The sequence below is a fragment of the Diabrotica virgifera genome, chromosome 1 (genome assembly GCF_917563875.1).
Source record: "Diabrotica virgifera virgifera chromosome 1, PGI_DIABVI_V3a".
Lineage (NCBI taxonomy): Eukaryota > Metazoa > Arthropoda > Insecta > Coleoptera > Chrysomelidae > Diabrotica > Diabrotica virgifera.
In genome coordinates this window covers 110251201-110271772 of record NC_065443.1, presented here as the reverse complement: position 1 = coordinate 110271772, position 20572 = coordinate 110251201, and the positions used below count along the sequence as shown (strand labels likewise).

Here is a 20572-nt window from a genome sequence, read left to right as displayed (position 1 = left end):
CGATCTATCGGACGCAAAAGAATCACGGAACGGCGTCTCTATGAGATTACAGGTACATTAGTGTATTTACAAGATCAAAAAAAGTATTACGAAGGACTAAACAATCCTGGTTACTTCCCCATGCTAAAAAAGAATGCAATGCGACAAGAGATGAAAAATTTGTTGATTCGTATAAATAAACAAGTAACTGTGGAACCAGTGCAAGAGATAATGGAAGAAGATGGGCCAACTAATCCGGAGCCTGTGAATTTTACTTTGGAACAAGAACTTGGAGATTGAATTGAAACGAGAAAGAGAAAACATTTATAGCCAAAAAACTGATTCTCAAAAAGATTACGAAAAGATTTTGGAAAAGGATATGGCGGTTTATGAGACCGAAGGAGTAAAAGGCGATCGTTTGTCAATGGTCTATGACTATTAATTTGATGACCTTAAAACCGACCAGCACAGAGGCCGGAAGGGCTTTCTCCGCAACCGGCTATATGTGCAGTCTGTGCGAAGTAGGTAAGAAGGCCTATGTTTTTAAGGTATAGAATAGAGTAGAATAGAAATATGCTTTATTGTCACTGAAAATTATACAATTTTATGGACAAAGCTTAACATAGATTCACGAAAAAGATATACATAACAATAACAATAACAAATACAATTTTATAAAATTAGATAAATCGTCAATATAATCGTCAATGTATCACTTACATAAAACTAAATAATTCATGTTTCTGTTGTTTAGAAATTTAGCATACAGACAAAAAAAAACATTAAAATCGTGTTTTTATTTTGATTCCACATTTTGCTGGATCCGCGCTGGATCAAGCTGGATTCAGGCCAATCTTGCAAAAATCCAGCTGGATTGCAATCCTTAGTTGTAGGCCAATCAACAGCTATTTTCTCGTGGAATTTTGAGCATCAAGGTCGATTTCCTTGAAAATTTGGATTTAGGTAGTATTTATAACCTTTGTCAAAATCTACCCTACACCGAAGCGGGCTTTTGCCCTGGGGGTGAAAACAACCCCATCTAGGGGATGAAAATTTTTTAATCAAAATAACTATGGAAGTCGATAGATTGACCAATTCTGAATAAATTTGGTTCTATAAGATTTTTTACAAAGTTGATACTTTCCAAGTTATTAGCGATTGAAACTATATTTAAAATGCATTTTTCATTGAAAAAACTCACGTTTTATAACCATTTTTAACATAACATTTTTAACCATAAAAAACAAAGAGATTTGCGTCAGAAAGACCTATGTAAACCCAATGACGACTGAGTTATTGCTCTTTATAGGATGGTTATTTTCGAAGAACCTCGAAAAGGAGAACTTTCAATCTCAAATAACTCAAATATGGTGCAGTTTTTTGGGAAAACTTAACAGACATCTTTTAAAGTTCAAACCTTTAAAATGACCTCAGATAAAAGTTTTTTGCATAACAACTGACTGACTTATGACGAAAATAAAGTTGCACCCTGCTGTTTTTTAAATGTAACAATAAATTAAACCCTCGTCATTAAAATCCTAATAGAAATGAACAGCTTTCCACTTGAAATTAACTTTATTTTGGTATAATTGATACGATCCAAGTGATTTAACCGGTTTGCAATGCTTAGTTTAAAAAATAGTTAATTATATCGAAAATGACATTTTTATAATTTAGAAAAAAGTGCATTTTTTTTAAATAAAGCTTTTCTTAAATAAACTATGCATAATATGAAAAAATGTTTCAAATATTAGTTGTAGGATTTTTTTTACTGAAAATTTTTATTTTTTTTGTTTTTGTATCATGAATACTTCTAGGTTTATTTAATAATTTACTAATTTACTTTTTTTTTAAATTATAAAAATTTCTGTTTCGATTCAAGTAGGTAATTAACTATTTTTCTAAACTAAGCATTCCAAACCGGTCAAATCACATGGATCGTATCAATTATACCAAAATAAAGTTAATTTCAAGTGGAACGCTATTCATTTCTATTGGGATTGTAATGACGAGGGTTTAATTATTGTTACATTTCAAAAAAAAAGCAGGGAGCGACTTTACTTTCGTCATAAGTCAGTCAGTTCTTATGCAAAAAATTTTTATCTCAGCTCATTTAAAAGGTTTTTAAACAAACTTTAAAAGATGTCACTGAAGTTTTCCCAAAAAATTACACCACATTTGAGTTGTTTGAGATTGAAGGTTCTCCATTTCGAGGTTCTTCGAAAATATCCATCCTCTAAAGAGCAATAACTTAGTAGTCATTGGGTTTACATAGGTGTTTCGGACGCAAATCTCTTGGTTTTTTATTAGCTACAATTTTTTGTAATGATTTTTTCTATAAAATTAAAATTTTTAAGTTATTCATGAAAAACGGTTATAAAATGTGAGTTTTTTTAATGAAAAATGCATAGTTTCAATCGCTAATAACTTGGAAAGTAGGTATCAACTTTAGATAAAAATCTTATAGAACCAAATTTATTCATAATTGTTCAGTCTATCAACTTCCATCATAGTTATTTTGATTAAAAAAAATTTTTCATCCCCTAGATGTGGTTTTTTTCACCCCAAGGGCAAAAGCCCGCTTTAGCGTAGGGTAGATTTTGACAAAGTTTATAAATACTACCTAAATCCAAATTTCCAAGGAAGTCGACCTTGATTCTCAAAATTCCACGGTTTTACAGTTTTTTACCGCTGATTAGTGGTCTATTGTATGTTTAAAATTATTTCGTAAGTTTAAGTTTATTTTTCCTATGGAAAATTTCTAAAATTTAAGTAGAAATCCGTTATATAGGAAAAATACTGTTACTGGTTTTACTGGAAAAAATACTGACCCTATCTGTATTCTACATTTTTTTATTTATATTAAAGATGTAGCTGATTGACGTTGAACAAATATTTTGCTAAAATTCATCAAGTATTTTCCAAATTTATTCATGAGATTTATGCTGTACTCGTGAATAAATTTGTAAGCGTTTGACATAACTGTGTCAACGACCAAATTGGAAATATTGGGTTGTGTATTAATTTATAGATTATAATTCAAAAACAGTTTTTTACAGTTTGTGATAAAGTAATAGGTCTGGATCCCGCGTATAAAAAAAAGTTGATTAATAGCAAGCTGAAAATTTGTTAATAGCTTAAGGGTGTCTAGTCGGACAAACTTTAATATATGGGAACACTTGAACAGGGACAGTTTTAATTGTGGAACAGGTTAAAAGTTTGGAACGGTCACACCACGAAAACGACACATTTATTTTGTCCGACAGAACAGACTTAAACTCTTCGAACAGAGATTAAACTCTCATGCAAAAATCAGACTGCTATTTATCACCAAATGGGTGTTTTAATGAGTGGAACATGTAGAATATGTCAAATGACAGGAATTATGACAGGTGATAAATAACAGTCTGATTTTTGCATGAGAGTTTAATCTCTGTTCGGAGAGTTTAAGTCTGTTCTGTCGGACAAAATAAATGTGCCGTTTTCGTGGTGTGACCTTTCCAAATTTTTAACCTGTTCCACAATTAAAACTGCCCCTGTTCCAGTGTTCCCGTATAGCAAAGTTTGTCGGACTAGACACCCTTAAGCTATTAACAAATTTTCAGCTCGCTATTAATCAACTTTTTTTTTCATACGCGGGATCCAGACCTATAATAATAATTACATTTAGGACTAAATCATAATTTAATTTATAAAAATAATTTTTTCTACGAGCGTGCAAAAATGTCTACTTTCGCGCACGCATTTTAGTTTAGAAAGTTTTATTTTTCCGCACGCGTGTTACTTTTCCGCACGCGTGTTACTTTTCCGCACGCGGTTTTTACTTTTCCGCACGCGTGTTAATTTAGATATGTTAATATGGCCTTAAAGTAATTATAATACATGCAATAAACTAATATTTAGATATTATTTACTAATTTATTTCAAATATATCTTATTGTGTTCCTGTTTTAATGAAATTAACGCGACAATTCGATGAAATAAAATTGTTTTGACATAATATTCGAAAGTCAAATCGGTAGACAATAACAGTCGTTTTGAATCATCGTCATGGAAATCAAGATCGTCGTCATGCTAACTACTTATATTGAAAGTTTGGTTTTGACAACCTTATCAAAGAATTAATTTGTGTATGTATTTTCATATTAATTAAATTAATTGATTAAGATTTGGTAATTTTTTAAAGACTCTTAGAAAAAATATTGTTCCTAACTCTTGCAGAAAGTCTCTTTTCCGCACTCGACTGCTTGCCGAACTCCCGCTTCGCGTCGTTCGGCAAACTGCAGTCGCGTGCGGAAAAGAATGACTTTCTGCACTTATTAGGAAAATAACTATTTGACGATTAATTCGAATTAAAATTCGGAAATAAATATGACAAAAATAATAACAAACAGACGACCCCACACGTACCTATTATAAATGGCGAGATAGAATAAGTCCATGAATGTATCTACCTAGGCCAAATTCGGAAACTTGACAAAGAGAACCAAAGTGCGGAAATCATTAGAAGAGCAAGACTATCATGGGAAGGATTTGGAAAACTTAGTTGGATACTTAAGAACAACAAAATACATACCTCAATAATTGAGGAGCAGAGTATTCAACCAATGTATCCTTCCGATCATGATATATGGATGGCAAACATGGACTCTAACCAAGGCCAATATGAATAAACTAGCGACCTCAGAAAGAGCAATGGAAACAGCAATGCTAATTATATAACTACATATTAGATAAAAAGAGGGACGACTGGGTAAGATCAAAAACAAATGTCGAGGATATTACAACAAAAATTGCCAAACTCAAATAAAGCTTCGGAGACCACACTGCTAGACAAAAAGACCAACGTTGTAATGCCACAATGCAGCATTGGAGATTTTCACTGGACGTTTACCGAAGATAGACGACCATCAGGAAGACCACAGATGAAAAACGATAGCCGAAACAAATTGGAAGTACCTATGTTGCTCAGTTTAGCAACCATAATACTGTTTAGAAGACTAACTCTATACGCAGAGGAAATAATAGGCGACTACCAAAGCGGATTCAGACCGGGAAGGTCGACCATAGACCAGATCTTCGTCCTACGCCAGGTGTTGGAAAAACTGGGAATTCAAACGCGATGTACACCAAATCTTCGTGGACTTCAAACAAGCTTACGATTCTGTTAGCAGAGAAGCATTGTGGAAGACTATGGTAGAAATGGAAGTACCTGGAAAGCTGGTACGATTAGCAAAGGTGAGCACGGAGAACGCTTCCGCACGAATCACAATTGGCAGCACCACGTCGGAGGAATTCCTCATTGACACCGGGCTTAGACAAGGAGATCCTCTCGCCCCCCTGCTGTTTAACTTCGCACTGGAACATGCAGTACGGAAACCTCAGCCACAACTGACAAACGGATTTGCCGCCCATGGATCAAAAATACTATTAGCCTTTGCGGATGACGTGGACACAATTGTACAATCCACTAGATATGCAAAAGAAGTTTTCACCTTTTTCGAGAACGGAGCCAAGAAAGTTGTTCTTAAGGTCAACGAGGACAAGACCAAGTACATGGTGGTTACGAAGAACCCAAGACCAAGGGTTACACAAAACGTACCAAATAATTGATGGATTCGACCGTTACTTGATAGAAGTTCATTTTATCTAACAACAACACACTGAAAACGTTTATTTTCTATACTTCCACAAAATTTATTACAAGTAATACTATCTAGCTTTACTGCATAACTTTTTAATACTGTATAATACTTTTAATACTTTTAATAATACTTTTAATACTGTATAACTTTTTATACAGCTCCGTCATATAAAATTTAAAAAAAACTGACAGATATTATTACAGAATACACTAAATTTTCACTTAAATTCACCGTAAAAAATACACTAGAACTAGTTAATAAAATACAACATTTTCAATTACCCAACAACTCCAGGCTAATTTCATTTGACGTAAAAAATCTTTTTCCTAGTGTTCCTCCTACAGAAACTTTTGTTTTAGTTAAAAATCTTTTAGACCATAATAGTACAAATCCGATCATTACATCTGAAATTTTACACCTCCTTGAAATTTGCATAAATCAAGACTGTTTTGAATTCAATAATCAAATATACACAAACAACAGTGCAGGACTTAAGTTTAGTCATTATATATTAGTTTGCAGTATGTAGAATGCTATGTTTGGCCGCAGCTGCTAGAAATGGTATAGAAACATTGAAATTCCAATCCAAAAAAAATTAAAAGAATTATTAGAAATTGAGCTCTAGCTAGAGAGCTTCAGAGTATTCTTAAAATTCGTTGGGAGGCTAAAATCACATATGAAGAAGTATTAAGAGGCATCTTACACAATGTGGAACTTTAAGTGAATACGGTTAACATAAGGAAAGGGGAACATTCTCTGAAATAAAAACTCTTAATCAAGTTACACTTAAAAACAAATGTCAGAAAACTAATGCTACTATGTGAGTGATCTTCAAAAATACCACCATATCCAATGATAGTCCTGTCGCCAGGGGGGGTACAACGGCCTCCTGTATTCAGATGGACTTACCCAAGATTTTTTTATGTATTTTGACCTGTAGAACACGAATTTTTTGGGTAACAGTTGATCCGGATGTCGATAAGATTGTGATAAACCAAGAAGTTGAGGAATCACATGACAGCGATTTCTTGCAAAAGAAAACATTTTTTTGTATTTTTTGAGCCTTTCTAACCAAAAAATGTTCCTACAAATTTTTTCGTAGGATGCATAGTTTTCGAGATAAACGCGGTTGAACTTTCAAAAAATCGAAAAATTGCAATTTTTGAACCCGAATAACTTTGATTAAAAAATAAAATAGCAATTCTGCTTACCGCATTTGAAAGTTCAAGTCAAATTATACCGGTTTTAATTATTTGTATTGCTAAAAATTTATTATTTTATTGTTAAAACAAAGCTATAAACACCTAGTGCTTGAGTGATGTTTTCAATGATTTCTCATTTAAAATCGAATGAGTAGGTAGAGGAGGTGAAAGTGCAAGCGGCGCTATTTCTACGTAGCATGCATTAAAACGCATGTATTAGGCACGGGAAACTATGTGTTTATAGCTTTTTTTAACAATCAAAAAATAATTTTTTAGCAATGCAAATATTCAAAACAGATAAAATTTTACTTAAACTTTTAAAGGAGGTAAGCAGAATTGCTATTTTATTTTTTAATCAAAAGTTATTCGGGTTCAAAAATTGCAATTTTTCGATTTTTTGAAAGTTCAACCGCGTTTATCTCGAAAACTATGCATCCTAAGAAAAAATTTGTAGGAACATTTTTTGGTTAAAATGGCCCAAAAAATACAAAAAAATGTTTTATTTTGCGAGAAATCGCTGTTATGTGATTCCTCAACTTCTTGGTTTATAACAATCTTATCGACATCCAGATCAACTGTTACCCAAAAAATTCGTGTTCTACAGGTCAAAATACATAAAAAAACTTGGGTAAGTCCATCTGAATACAGGAGGCCGTTGTACCCCCCTTGGCGACAGTACTATGATAAGAGTGAATTTCTGCTTCGATTTCGATTTTATGTTCGTTATCATTAATTAGATCTTTTAAAAATATTACTTTCTGTAATAGGAGAGGCAACTAAATCTAGGAATTTTGTGCAGTAAGATGAATCGTCATGGATCTTTCTGCATTCGATTCGAGAGAGTGTCAGGCAATTTTGTGAACTAAATTGATCTCCGGCAAAAATTTTTGTGCATAAGAAAATGCAGTTTCAAAGTGCATTTCGAAGAGATGAAAAATGAAAAATTTAGAACTCAGGAAATATTGATGGTAATGAGTTCAATGTTTATACTTGGGGTTTCGGAGGTCACTAAACACGAATTTCATGACGGCGATGGTCTCCGAGGTACCTGGTGCTCAGGGTGGAACTCATCGCCTAGGACGATCGAATAATTCGCGGGACGATCGAATATTTCGCGAAATGAAGACTGGATAGAAAAACTGAAAAATACGTCTTCAATATTTTTCAAAAATCTATGGAATGACACTAAACACGACATCTCTCTCCACCTCCTGGTGGTGGGGTGGGGATAACTTTAAAATCTTAAATAGAAACCCCCATTTGTTATTGCAGATTTGGATTGCTTACGTAAAAATAAGCAAGCTTTTATTCGAGACATTTTTTCGAATTGTGGATAGATGGTGCTATAATAGGAAAAAATGGTTAACGTGATACCATAGGTAAATTATAGAAATGGTCTAATATTTCGAGAAATACACTTTCAAATAAAAAACCAAAAAATACTTGTTTAATATTTTCTAGGAATCCATCGAATAACATCAAACACGCCCCTTCACTCCACCCCCTGAAGGTGGGGGGGGGGGGGTAACTTTAAAATCAAATAGGAATCCCCATGTTTATTGCAGATTTGGATTCCTCACGAAAAATAAGTAACATTTATTTGAAACATTTTTTAGAATTGTTGACAGATGGCGCTAATAAATATCGTTTTCTAATAATAAATCGCTAATAAATTCGAAAAAATGTCTCAAATAAAAGTTGCTTATTTTTACGTAAACAATCCAATCTGCAATAACAAAGGGAGTTTCCATTTAAGATTTTAAAGTTACTCCCACCCCACCTCCAAGGCGTGGAGTGGGGGGTCGTGTTTAGTGTCATTCGATAGATTTTTGAAAAATATTGAACACGTATTTTTCAGTTTTTCGATCTAATTTCGATCCCTTTATTTCGCGAATTATTCGATGGCCCGCGAATTATTCGATCGTCTCACGCGACGAGTTCCACCCTGGGCACCAGGCACCTCGGAGGCCATCGCCGTCATGAAATTCGTATTCAGTGACCTCCAAATCCCCCAAGTATAAAAATTGAACTCATTTACGTTAATATTTCCTGAGTTTTTCCGTCAAAATTTTCCATTTTCCATCTCTTCGAGATGCACTTTGAAAATGCATTTTCTTATGAACAGAAATTTTTGCCGGGGATCAATTTAGTTCACAAAATTGTCTGACACTCTCTCGAATCGAATGCAAAAAGTTGCATGATGATTCACCTTACTGCACAAAATTCCTAGGTTTTGGGCTTTTTAGTGCTTCGTTTCTTCGCCTATAAATATGTAGAAACAAAACACAATACTTATGTATCGGGAATGAAGTGGAAGATCTAATGGTCAACTTACATGAAACAATCAAGAACTATGAGGAATATATACATTTGGGAACAACAATCAACAAGAGTGGGCGCACCAAAAAAGAGATAGAGCAAATAATCAGAAAAACGAAAAAGGGTGATTGGATCGGAAAAAAAAGGCCAAAACCCGATGCTATGGTCAAAAGAACTATCAAATCAAAGAAACCTTCTCGTCTTTAACTCCATGTTTAAAAAAATAGTGCTCTATGGATGCGCAACATGGCAACTTACTAAATCCCTGGAACGACGCTTACTTGCATTGGAAATGGATTTCTGGAGAAGATCAGCTAGAAAATCAAGGCCAAAGAATACAAAATGACCAAATCAGAAATATAATGGGAGTTAAGTCAACCATCATAGACGAAATTCAAAGGAAACAACCTGATCTGGTATGGTCATGTAGAAAGAATGGACGACGACAGGCTGCCAAACCAAATTTTACAATGGACGCCAAGGGAAAGAAGGAAGAGAGGAAGGCCGAAAAATCCTGGCTGGGCGGCATCCAGAAGGCAATGTCGGAAAGTAACCTTCACCCTTGCGAATGGAACGACCGACGAGGCTGGAAACTGGGAACTGGAAGGCGGAAAACGCTACAAAAAACCGGGATACTAATAATAAAAATATTACTTACATGAGGATGATGGAAGAACTCATATTTTCTAAACTCTTTTCTAAATCTAAATTTAAATCGAGCATGGCACGAAAACATTTTCATATCTTTGTAAGCCGCTAATACGTATTCGTGGTCTTCTAACATTCTTTCTGAAACAGAAAAAAAAACATTAATAGATACTATAAATGGTGTATGTCTAGTTAGAAATTTTGCATATGAAGAGAAAGAACAAAAGACAAAAATGATGACGAATTTAGTTTAGTTCCGAGCCATCCTTTGAAGGTAGACGACGTCGAAATTGAAGTTGTTGACAGCTACATATATGTACCTTGGACATACGGTAAAAATTAACAGAGACAATTAAACTGCTGAGCTGCTAAGAAGAATAACTCTGGGATGGGCAGCATATGGAAGACTGCGTGATATTTTTAAAGGTGATATATAATATATCTACTTATCAGTTTAAAAAGAAGAGCCTTTAATCAATGTATCCTGCCTGTTCTTACATAAGGCGCAGAGACACTTACTCTAACAAGGACATCTGCACGAAAACTACGCAGTGTGCAGTCACGCAAACGAAGAAATTCATAGAAGAAGTGGTGTAGAAGACATTATAAAACACATAGCTAAAATTAAATGGAAGTGGGCAGGACGCGTTGCTAGAATGAAAGATGATAGGTGGACCAAAAATATCTTGGAATGGAGACCGAGAGCAGATAGACCAAACCCGGGAAGACCACCCACAAGATGGACTGACGACATAAAGAGGATTTGTACCTAATGGATTGCAGCAGCGCAAGATAGATCTGAATGGAAGTTTTTCGGGGATGCCTATGTTCAGCAGTGGACGACTATGGGATGATGATGATGATGATATGAAGAGAAAGGTCTATTCAGGGCAGGGCAAATGTAGAAAATAGAAAAAATATGTTGGAACATGAAAAAAGTCCTAATACAATATGGAGAAAGATGGCCAGTCTCATTAGAGATACTATTTAGAAACTTTGAAAAACGTCAGGAATGAAGTTTAAGAAGATAGAGAGACCTAGTGGTGGACACACGAAGTATCAGAAAAAATAAAAGACAGGGGAAAATTACATTCAGACACAGATCTTCAAAACTGTGCGGTCGCCAAAAGAAAAACCTAAAGTTTTTCTTTTGTAAAGAAAAACGGGTAAAGAAGAAACATATACAAATCTGTACGATTGACTTAACACCAATGAAGGAAAAACAAAGATATATTATAAAATAGCCAAACATATACCGAAGAAAGCAAAACATTTGAATCAAATTAGATGTATCCGAGATGAAAATAACAAAATATTAGTCCACGAAGACGATGTCAAAAGGAGTTACTTTATTAAATGAAGAAGTTTATAGAACACCAGTTAAGTTAACGGATACAGTATATAGTAACAAGCCATGGTAACCAACGAGGAAGAGAAAAAAGCACTTTAAAAAATAAATAAGGTAAAGGGATTGAACCAGATGATTTTGCTGTGGAAGTGTATACAGCATTAGGAGAGACAACAAGTTGGCTAACAAGTTTATTTAATCGAATTATGTAATAGTACATTCTTTCACGGTTTTTGCTGTAAATTTTAAAGAACCGCTTGGATTAACATGAAATTTGGCATACGCATAGCTAACATGTCAAAGAAAAAAAGTGATATGGTGCCGATGTGTGCTTTTGTCCTGGGAGTGAGTTTCACCCCATCTCGGGGGTGAAAAAATATATGTCCAAGATAAACTGACCGAAATGGATAAACTGACTACTTTTAAGCAACTTTTGTTCTACACCAAATTCAATACTTTTAGACTTATAACCACCTTTTTAGACTGTTTTTCGCAAATAACTCAAAACGTAAGCATTTTGTCGAAAACAATATTCTTAGCAAAACTATAGCCTATAAAAAACTGAAAAAACGGTGTATATATTAGGTCTCTATACCTAGCAAAAGCAGAGTTATAGCTAATGGAAAATAGGTTCATATTCGAAAAATTCCAAATAGAATAATTATTATTCAATGTGAAATATCCAAAGAATGAAGCATTCTTGGGGAAAACACATTACAACTTTTTCAAAGTGTTTAAAAAAAGCTTTATTTCTGTTTTTATAAAAAAAATCTAGCATCAAATGTAAGCAAGTTGCGCTCAAAATAAAGTTGGTCCCTTTTGTTTTGGCAAAAAAAATCAGGAAGATCACCCCCAAATTAGCAACTTAAATGAAATTAATCGTTACCGTTACACAAGTTACTTTGCTTATGTTGTGTTTATATTATGATCTGCAAGTTTCATCGATTCAAAGTGCTTATTTTTGAAAAAAATTGGTTTTCAAGTAAAATTTTTAAAAATTTTTAGAGATACCAAAAATCTTACACAATAAAAAAAGTCAGCTTTACTTTTCTGAATATTTTGTATTTTTTTGTTTTTCTGTAAGACAAAAGTTACTTAAGATTCGGTGTTTCTAAATTTGCATACACTCGTGATAAGTAACTCGTTCAAGCCCTTTTAACTACAGCTCTTTCAAAAATAAGGTCTTTGAACCGATGAAACTTACAGATCATACGATCAATACATACGCGAGTAAAAAATTTGTGAAGTGGTAACAATTAAGTTCATTTGAAATTGAAATGCTAATTAGGGGGCGATTTTCCCGATTTCTTACTAAAAAAAACGGACTTTATTTTGAGCGTAACTTGTTTACTTTTGATGCTAAAAACTTTTTTAAAAAACAAAAATAAGCATTTTTTAAACACTTTAAAAAAAGTTAAAATGAGTTTTCCCCAAAAAAGTGCTTCGTTTTTTGGTTATGGCACGTAAAAATATTCGATTTGGAATTTTACGAATATGAAAATATTTTTCATTAGCTATAACTCTGCTTCTACTAGGTATAGTGACCTAATATATACACCATGTTTTTCACTTTTTTACGTATTATATTTTTGATACGAATTTTTTTTCGACCAAATACTTACTTTTTGAGTTATTTGCGAAAAACCATCTGAAAACGTGGTTATTTTATAGAAAAATTAACATATTCACACGCAAATAACTCGAAAAGTATTAACTTGGTGAAAAAACTTTATAGAACCAAACGTTGCTTAGAATTAGTCATTTTATCTATTTCAGGACTTATTTCGAACATATATTTTTCATCTTCAAAATGGGGTGAAACTCACCCCTATGACAAAAGCACACATCGGCACAATATCACTTTTTTTCTTTGACTTGTTAGCTATGTGCATGCCAAGTTTCATGTAAATCGAAGCGGTTTTTTAAAATTTAGAGGTTTTGCAATATTTTACCTTTAAAAAACGTACTATAAGTGAGACAAATTCCAGCTGAATGGAAAAGCTGTATATTATAGTTCTGCAAGCAAACTAAGGCTAGATGCACATTTGCGTGTTTTCAAGCTGCGAGCACGCTGCGGGCGATCGCTTGCTGGTCAGCAGTGCATGATTAGAATTTATTAACTGCGGGATACTAGTGATGGAAATGTGTATTTATATAAACAAAGGATCATTCCATAAAACAGGTAGATCCCTTGTTGATAGAATTTCACAACTCGGACAATAGCATCCCGCTCAGCTGAATATTAATGACTCTCTAAAGTTCGGACCAATGACTCGTTGGAAGCGCGTGTTGAAGTGAGCTTCACCAGTTTACCAATTTAAACGTCGACAAAGAGAGATGTAATATATTGTAATGTTACAAACGTCGCATCTTTAATATTTTATTTTTAAATAATTATTTTACTTTATTTTCTTTAATATTTCATTAATAATTATCTTCTATTCGTTTTAACTTGCTTTTTTTGATAAAAACTTGTTTGGCGCCCTCTTTTATTATCCTCTTTTATTATCCTCTATTTCCTATCTCTCTTTTCATCTAAAATTTAAATCATCATACGGAACGTACTTCATATATTCTTACTCTGTAGATATCTGTCTTTCAATACGGAACATGGTTGCCCATCTACTCATACCAAATACTATGGACAGTCCATAGTATTTGCTCATACTTTGCGCTGTCATGTCAATGAGAGTGACAATTTAATCCATTTAAAGAGATGAGCCCATCACATCTTCATTTTATTTCCAGACTTTCATATTCTCTCTGGGGTGAGTTTTTCATACAGTTTTTTATAATAATTTCTTATAGTCACTTTTTTCCTATACCTAACCTTCCATGTCTACGACCACATGGTCAGTTTTAAATACCTATTTCTTTTTAACTTACATATATGCATGTGAGTAATCAAATTATTTTACTAGTCTCGTACTCGTTTTTGGTTTTTCTTCTTTGTGTTTGATATGTGTTTTTTTACTCTTCTAGTTTTTGGGATAAAAGATCACCGTTCTCCCTCCGGGAGTTTCAACAACCCTCAATCGCCGGCGATAGAACAACGAGGACAAAATCATCTAGACTGCAACAATGAACTTCATCTTCATCTAGACTGCAACCAACCAACACCTGTAGGCCTGGTGGCCCTGAACACCTACAACCCCAGTGCCCGTTGCAGAACCAACAGCAGTTCCATTCGACATCAAGAAGTTACCATCGAACCAGATACCAAAAGCCAGATTTTGGCAAGAATTTGAATATATTTGTTAATGCATTTAATAAGTCACATGTTTATATATATCTTTATGAACAATAAACATGATTGGTTAAAATACCGTTTTGTTTGCTTCCATTCTAAATTTTCAGAGTCCATATTCTAAGATTAGGACAAGACTAACACACACCCTGAGACACTGAGCTAGGCTGGGGTGAACGATAACTATCTCAGTTGGTTGAAGTATTATTTTCGATTATTTCAATCAGCTGGGGTAGTCTATTGTCGTTTTCGTTTCAATATACAATAGTGAAAAAGCAAGAGAACACAGTATCACCCCACAGTACTATAAAATTAGTAAATATTTACTTTGTGATAAAATGGTTCGGAATCATATCATGTCCCCAAGAATATTAAGGGACACGTCGCCAGTGGTGGCGTCAGAAATATTAGTAGGTTGGTCAATTCACACAATGATAAAAATGGAAACACAACGTCGTTTGACCACAAAATTACCACGGCACTGATCGTACCCTCGCCTCGGTTGGCCAGTTGAAGGGTCTTGTTTGAGCTTCTATCTTTCTTTGAAGCATGTAATTTTACCGATGGATTGTGGCAAAACACGCGCCGATCCACAGGACAATAAATTTTAGGATTTATTATTATCTTAAGGGTCATAAATAACAAATTTTGAAAGGAATTTCTCTTAGTCCTGTCGCCAGGGGGGGGGGGTACAACGGCCTCCTGTATTCAGATGGACTTACCCAAGTTTTTTTTATGTATTTTGACCTGTAGAACACGAATTTTTTGGGTAACAGTTGATCCGGATGTCGATAAGATTGTTATAAACCAAGAAGTTGAGGAATCACATGACAGCGATTTCTTGCAAAAGAAAACATGTTTTTGTATTTTTTGAGCCTTTCTAACCAAAAAATGTTCCTACAAATTTTTTCGTAGGATGCATAGTTTTCGAGATAAACGCGGTTGAACTTTCAAAAAATCGAAAAATTGCAATTTTTGAACCCGAATAACTTTTGATTAAAAAATAAAATAGCAATTCTGCTTACCGCATTTGAAAGTTCAAGTCAAATTATATCGGTTTTAATTATTTGTATTGCTAAAAATTTATTATTTTATTGTTAAAACAAAGCTATAAACACCTAGTGCTTGAGTGATGTTTTCAATGATTTCTCATTTAAAATCGAATGTGTAGGTAGAGGAGGTAAAAGTGCAAGCGGGGCTATTTCTACGTAGCATGCATTAAAACGCATGTATTAGGCACGGGAAACACTATGTGTTTATAGCTTTTTTTAACAATCGAAGAATAAATTTTTAGCAATGCAAATACTCAAAACAGATAAAATTTGACTTAAACTTTTAAAGGCGGTAAGCAGAATTGCTATTTTATTTTTTATTCAAAAGTTATTCGGGTTCAAAAATTGCATTTTTCGATTTTTTGAAAGTTCAACCGCGTTTATCTCGAAAACTATGCATCCTACGAAAAAACTTGTAGGAACATTTTTTGGTTAGAATGGCCCAAAAAATACAAAAAATTGTTTTGTTTTGCGAGAAATCGCTGTTATGTAATTCCTCAACTTCTTTGTTTATAACAATCTTATCGACATCCGGATCAACTGTTACCCAAAAAATTCGTGTTCTACGGGCCAAAATAAATAAAAAAAACTTGGCTAAGTCCATCTGAATTAAGAAGGCCGTTGTACCCCCCTGGCGACAGGACTATCTATTTCACGTTGCGTTTAATCTATTTCACGTTAGGTTGAGTCCCGTCTTCAGTTTTTATCTTTTTCTGTTACATTGTTCTATTTTACTGTTCTGACGTTCTGTCGGGATCCTTTTTTAAATAGTTTGTCAGACACCTGTTTACAAAAACAAGGGAGATAATACAACAATGCACAAACTACAGGGAGAGAATAATTGATAGACAGAAACGTGAAGGAACCGAAACATCCGATAATCAGTTAGGATTTAGATTTATGCAGTTTTCATTATAAGATAGTTGGCGAAACATACAGGTATAAAGAAACACACGCTTATATGGAATTCATTGATCTTGAGAAATCATATGATTGAGTTCCTCGAGAGACTCTGTGGTAGGCAGTCAATAAGAAAGGAGTCCCCGGTGAATATGTAAAGATTGTGAGAGACATGGAAGTTACAACTACGGTTAGGACAGGAGCGAGAGAGACTGATAAATTTCACGTGAAAGCGCAAAAAGGCTGGGTGCTTAGTTCTTATTTATTATCCTTAGTGTTAAATCGGATAACAGCGAAACTGCAGAGTAACATTCCCTGGTGCTTAATGCTGATGACATGTTAACAAGAAAGAGTTATAGCGATTTAAAACAGTAGAGGCAAGCTCTTGAGGAAAAAGCTTTAAAATTTAGTAGGACAAAAGTAAAGTATTTGGAATGTTCATTTTAAGAGCGAGTTACTACAAATAAAATGACATCTTTCAATGATGAAACGATTGTGAAAAAAAATAGTTTTAAGTGCCTAGGATCGGTATTACACAGTAATGGGGATGGAGATGCATGAAGTAGAGTTAATTAAGGCCAGATAGATGAAGTGAAAGTAAGCAAGTGGTGTGTTGTGTGACAGAAAAGTTCCAATAAAGCTGAAAGGAAAATTCTATAAGACCTGCTATTATGAACGGAACTCAATGTTGAGTAGTTAAAAAGAACAAGGAACAACCTAAAAGGGAAATACTTAATGGATGAGTGATTTGAAAAAAAAAATGATGCAATTAAGAATGATACAACTTTAACTACTCGAGCATTATATTTTATATGAATGAATATACTGGCGGCATTTTCATCAAAATGATCGAGCATACGTTAAGATGGTTTGGTCATGTTCAACGTCTAGACGTTAATTAGACAATACAAAGAATTGCTGATCTGCAGGTTTCTGGAAGGAGTAGGAGAAGAAAACCGAAGAAGACCTGGTGGAAGATGCTTAGGCAGGGCATATTGTTAGAGGAAAGACATTGATCTGATCCAGGATAAAAACCGACGGAGGAATGTAATTAGAGAAGCCGACCCCGTACAGGGACGAATGCAAAGAGAATGATACTGATGTATTAATTTTATTATTATTATACGTACAGGAAACCCACACTTTATGGCCCTTACTATGACCATAATCATGCTCAATATATGTGTTACAGTTCAAGTTGATTCTCAGTTAAGCGCTGGTTTCCTCGAAAGCGGTGCCGAAAACCTGCGACCGTAGCACTGCGATGAATTACCTCAGATTACGGTGAAAAATTCAAGGTTCTTCACTGCGGCAATGGAATGTGCAAGCTCAGCAAGCGGTGGCTTCCAACGCATCTTTGGAAACCACCGCTATTATTTTGCATGGTTCAGTTTTTTATGTCATTCATCGCAGTGTTACGATCGCAGGTTGTCGGCACCGCTTTCGAGGAAACCAGCGCTTTAGAGTTGACTATTCCTAGTTCGAGTCAACTCCAACTAAATCGAGCAGTAAAAGTTGATTTGAAAAATTTAATTCAACTTTTACTAGTTTGAGTTGACTATTCCTGAATGGATTCAGTAAATGTTGATTATACGAGTATAATCTCACGCACTTTTTTGATGAGTATGCGTCTCTTTGTTTTGACCGTTTCAACTACTTCTCATGATTTAAACATATTAGCCAGGAAATGAAGCTGAAAAAATGGCAAAAGCTCGCAATTTTTTCGTCCAGCATCGATTTGTACAAAAAATTTGGGATTAGGCTCATTTTACCCTCTAGTTCATTTTCTATATTGAGCAGTAAAGCTTTTCGTTTTTTAAGGGTGATAACTACTCCTAATTGTGAAAAAATTATAAAATAACCTTTTTAAACTTTAATATGGTCAACATTTGGTTTTTATTAGGTAAATAATGATTATTTATGCTTTAGGATATAATATCATATTTCAACTTTGAAAACCACCCTTCTTGGAGCTATATATAAAAAGTTTATTTATCCTAAAAAAGTGATTTCGGCTTGCACCGATTTGCATAAAAATTTGGGATTAGGATCATCTCACCCTGTACTTGATATTCTATATCATGCTCAAGGGAGTTTATTATTTTTAGGGGTGTAAAATACCCCTTATGTTCTAAAATTATATAAAAACATTGTAAACCTTAATATGGGCATTAAAGTCTAATTCCGTTTGCAAAATGGGAAAAATGTAAAGTTTTTCCGTTATTTGGCATTGAATATTTCAAATTATGCATTTGTCGAAAAAGCTAACCTTTAACATGCCCATATCTCAGTTTGTATTGGTTGCAGAAAAATCATAAAAAAGGATTTTGTTTGTGTCTTTAAAAGATAAAAATTTTAAAGCTACAGTTTTTTTATTTAATGTGTATTTTTTGAGTTATTTTCACCCTCTAACAAAGTCGATCTCCTCGTCGAAAAACTGTTACCTTCAACCGCGAATAACTCGAAAAATATTATGGTAGGGGAGCAAAGTATGCTAAATGTGCAGTCACTCGAGCGTTATGGGGACCTATTGGGTTGTGAAGAGTAGGTCATAAAACCAAAAAAAGTTAAGTAAAATTTTCCATTTTAGTGGGCGCTTGCCATTTTTTAATTTAATTTTCCATTTCCAATAATCGTTTTTTCCGATTATAACGCCATCTATCCATAGTTCGAAAAAATGTTTCGAATAAAAGTTACTTATTTTTACGTAAAAAATCCAAATCTGCAATAAAAAATGGGGGCTCCTATTTAAGATTTTAAAGTAACCCCCCACCCCACCTCGGTGGGGGGTCGTGTTTGATGCCATTCGATAGATTTTTCGAAAGTACTGAATAAGTGTATTTTACAGTTTTTCGATCTGATGTTCATTTCGCGAAATATCGCGGGATTCGTGTTTAAAATATTAAATTTACCCTTCACCCCTCTCCATGGGAAGTCGTGTTTAGTATCATTCGATAGATTTTTAAAAAATATTGAGCACATATTTTTTAGTTTTTCGATCTGTCATTCGTTTCGCGAAATATTCGCTTTTTTCTTGTGAAACTTTGGGACTCGCCCATTTCCTTACGCCCTGCTCAAATCGTCAGATTTTTGAAATATACACCCCTTTGCATGTACTTAACTTACCTTATCTTAATCTGACAATTTCGTGTATTTTTAAGGATAGATTTTTTTTTTCGGCCCCCTTAACGAACTCCCCTGTATTAACAGCCAATATATGGTAGAGATACATCTGCAGGGTACCAGGTTTCTCCCCATATGCTAATCTGACGCGCTCGAGTAACTGCAAAAATCCCCGCTTGGGCCCCCCTACCATTAGTTTTACGAAGAAAACGTAAAGAACATTTTTTTCTTAGAATTGCATTTTTTATCGATTTCCTAACCACCCCTAAGCTTTTAGCGTACAGCGGCATGATATAGAAACTGATCCTTGGGCTATTCCCTACCTTCTGTGAAAATTTCAAGTAACTCCATGCTGGACAAAAAAAATCCAAAATGCTTCATTTCCTGGCCTAATATCCAATAACAATATTTAATTTCTAGAATCGGTTGTTTATGTGAATCAACTTTTACTAAATGGCATTGGGAAGAGTATACTTTAACTAGTTGGAGTCTACTTTTACTAGTAAATGTTGAATAAAAATCTTCATTTTATATTTATAATCAACTTTTACTGAAACCAGCCGTTTGAGTTGACTCGAACTAGGAATAGTCAACTCCAATTGGATAATCAACTTGAACTGTAACAAGATGTCGTAATCAAATAACAATGAAACTAATCTTTAATGCTTATCATACTTATTGTGATAATCCAAATAGATAAATCTACAATAAATCAACACAGTCATTATTGATAACTGTCTTTCACCTTTCCTCGAACGCATTACAAAACCGCCTTTTTGCAGTATTATAAATTATAACATTTGTATATAATATACAGGGTGTCCCGAAAAGATTGGTCATAAATTATACCACACATTCTGGGGTCAAAAATAGTTCGATTGAACCTAACATACCTTGGTACAAATGTGCTCATAAAAACAGTTACAGCTCTTTGAAGTTACAAAATAAAAATCGATTTTTTTCAATATATATCGAAAACTATTAGAGATTTTTTATTGAAAATGGACATGTATCGTTCTTATGGCAGACACATCTTAAAACAAAATTATAGTGTAATTTGTCCAACCCATAAAAAGTTTATGGGGGTTTTGTTCATTTAAACCCCTCCA

At 34.1% G+C, this 20572-nt stretch overlaps 1 protein-coding gene across 1 annotated transcript in view; it reads right to left on the bottom strand.

The window, feature by feature from the left end:
* LOC114324272 (growth factor receptor-bound protein 10-like) overlaps nt 1-20572 on the bottom strand; it is a 616793-nt gene that overhangs the window by 67340 nt on the left and 528881 nt on the right. Inside the window, exon 4 of the mRNA XM_050660652.1 lies at nt 9804-9934. Coding sequence (XP_050516609.1) covers nt 9804-9934 — 131 coding nt within the window. The remainder of the gene's footprint in view (nt 1-9803; nt 9935-20572) is intronic.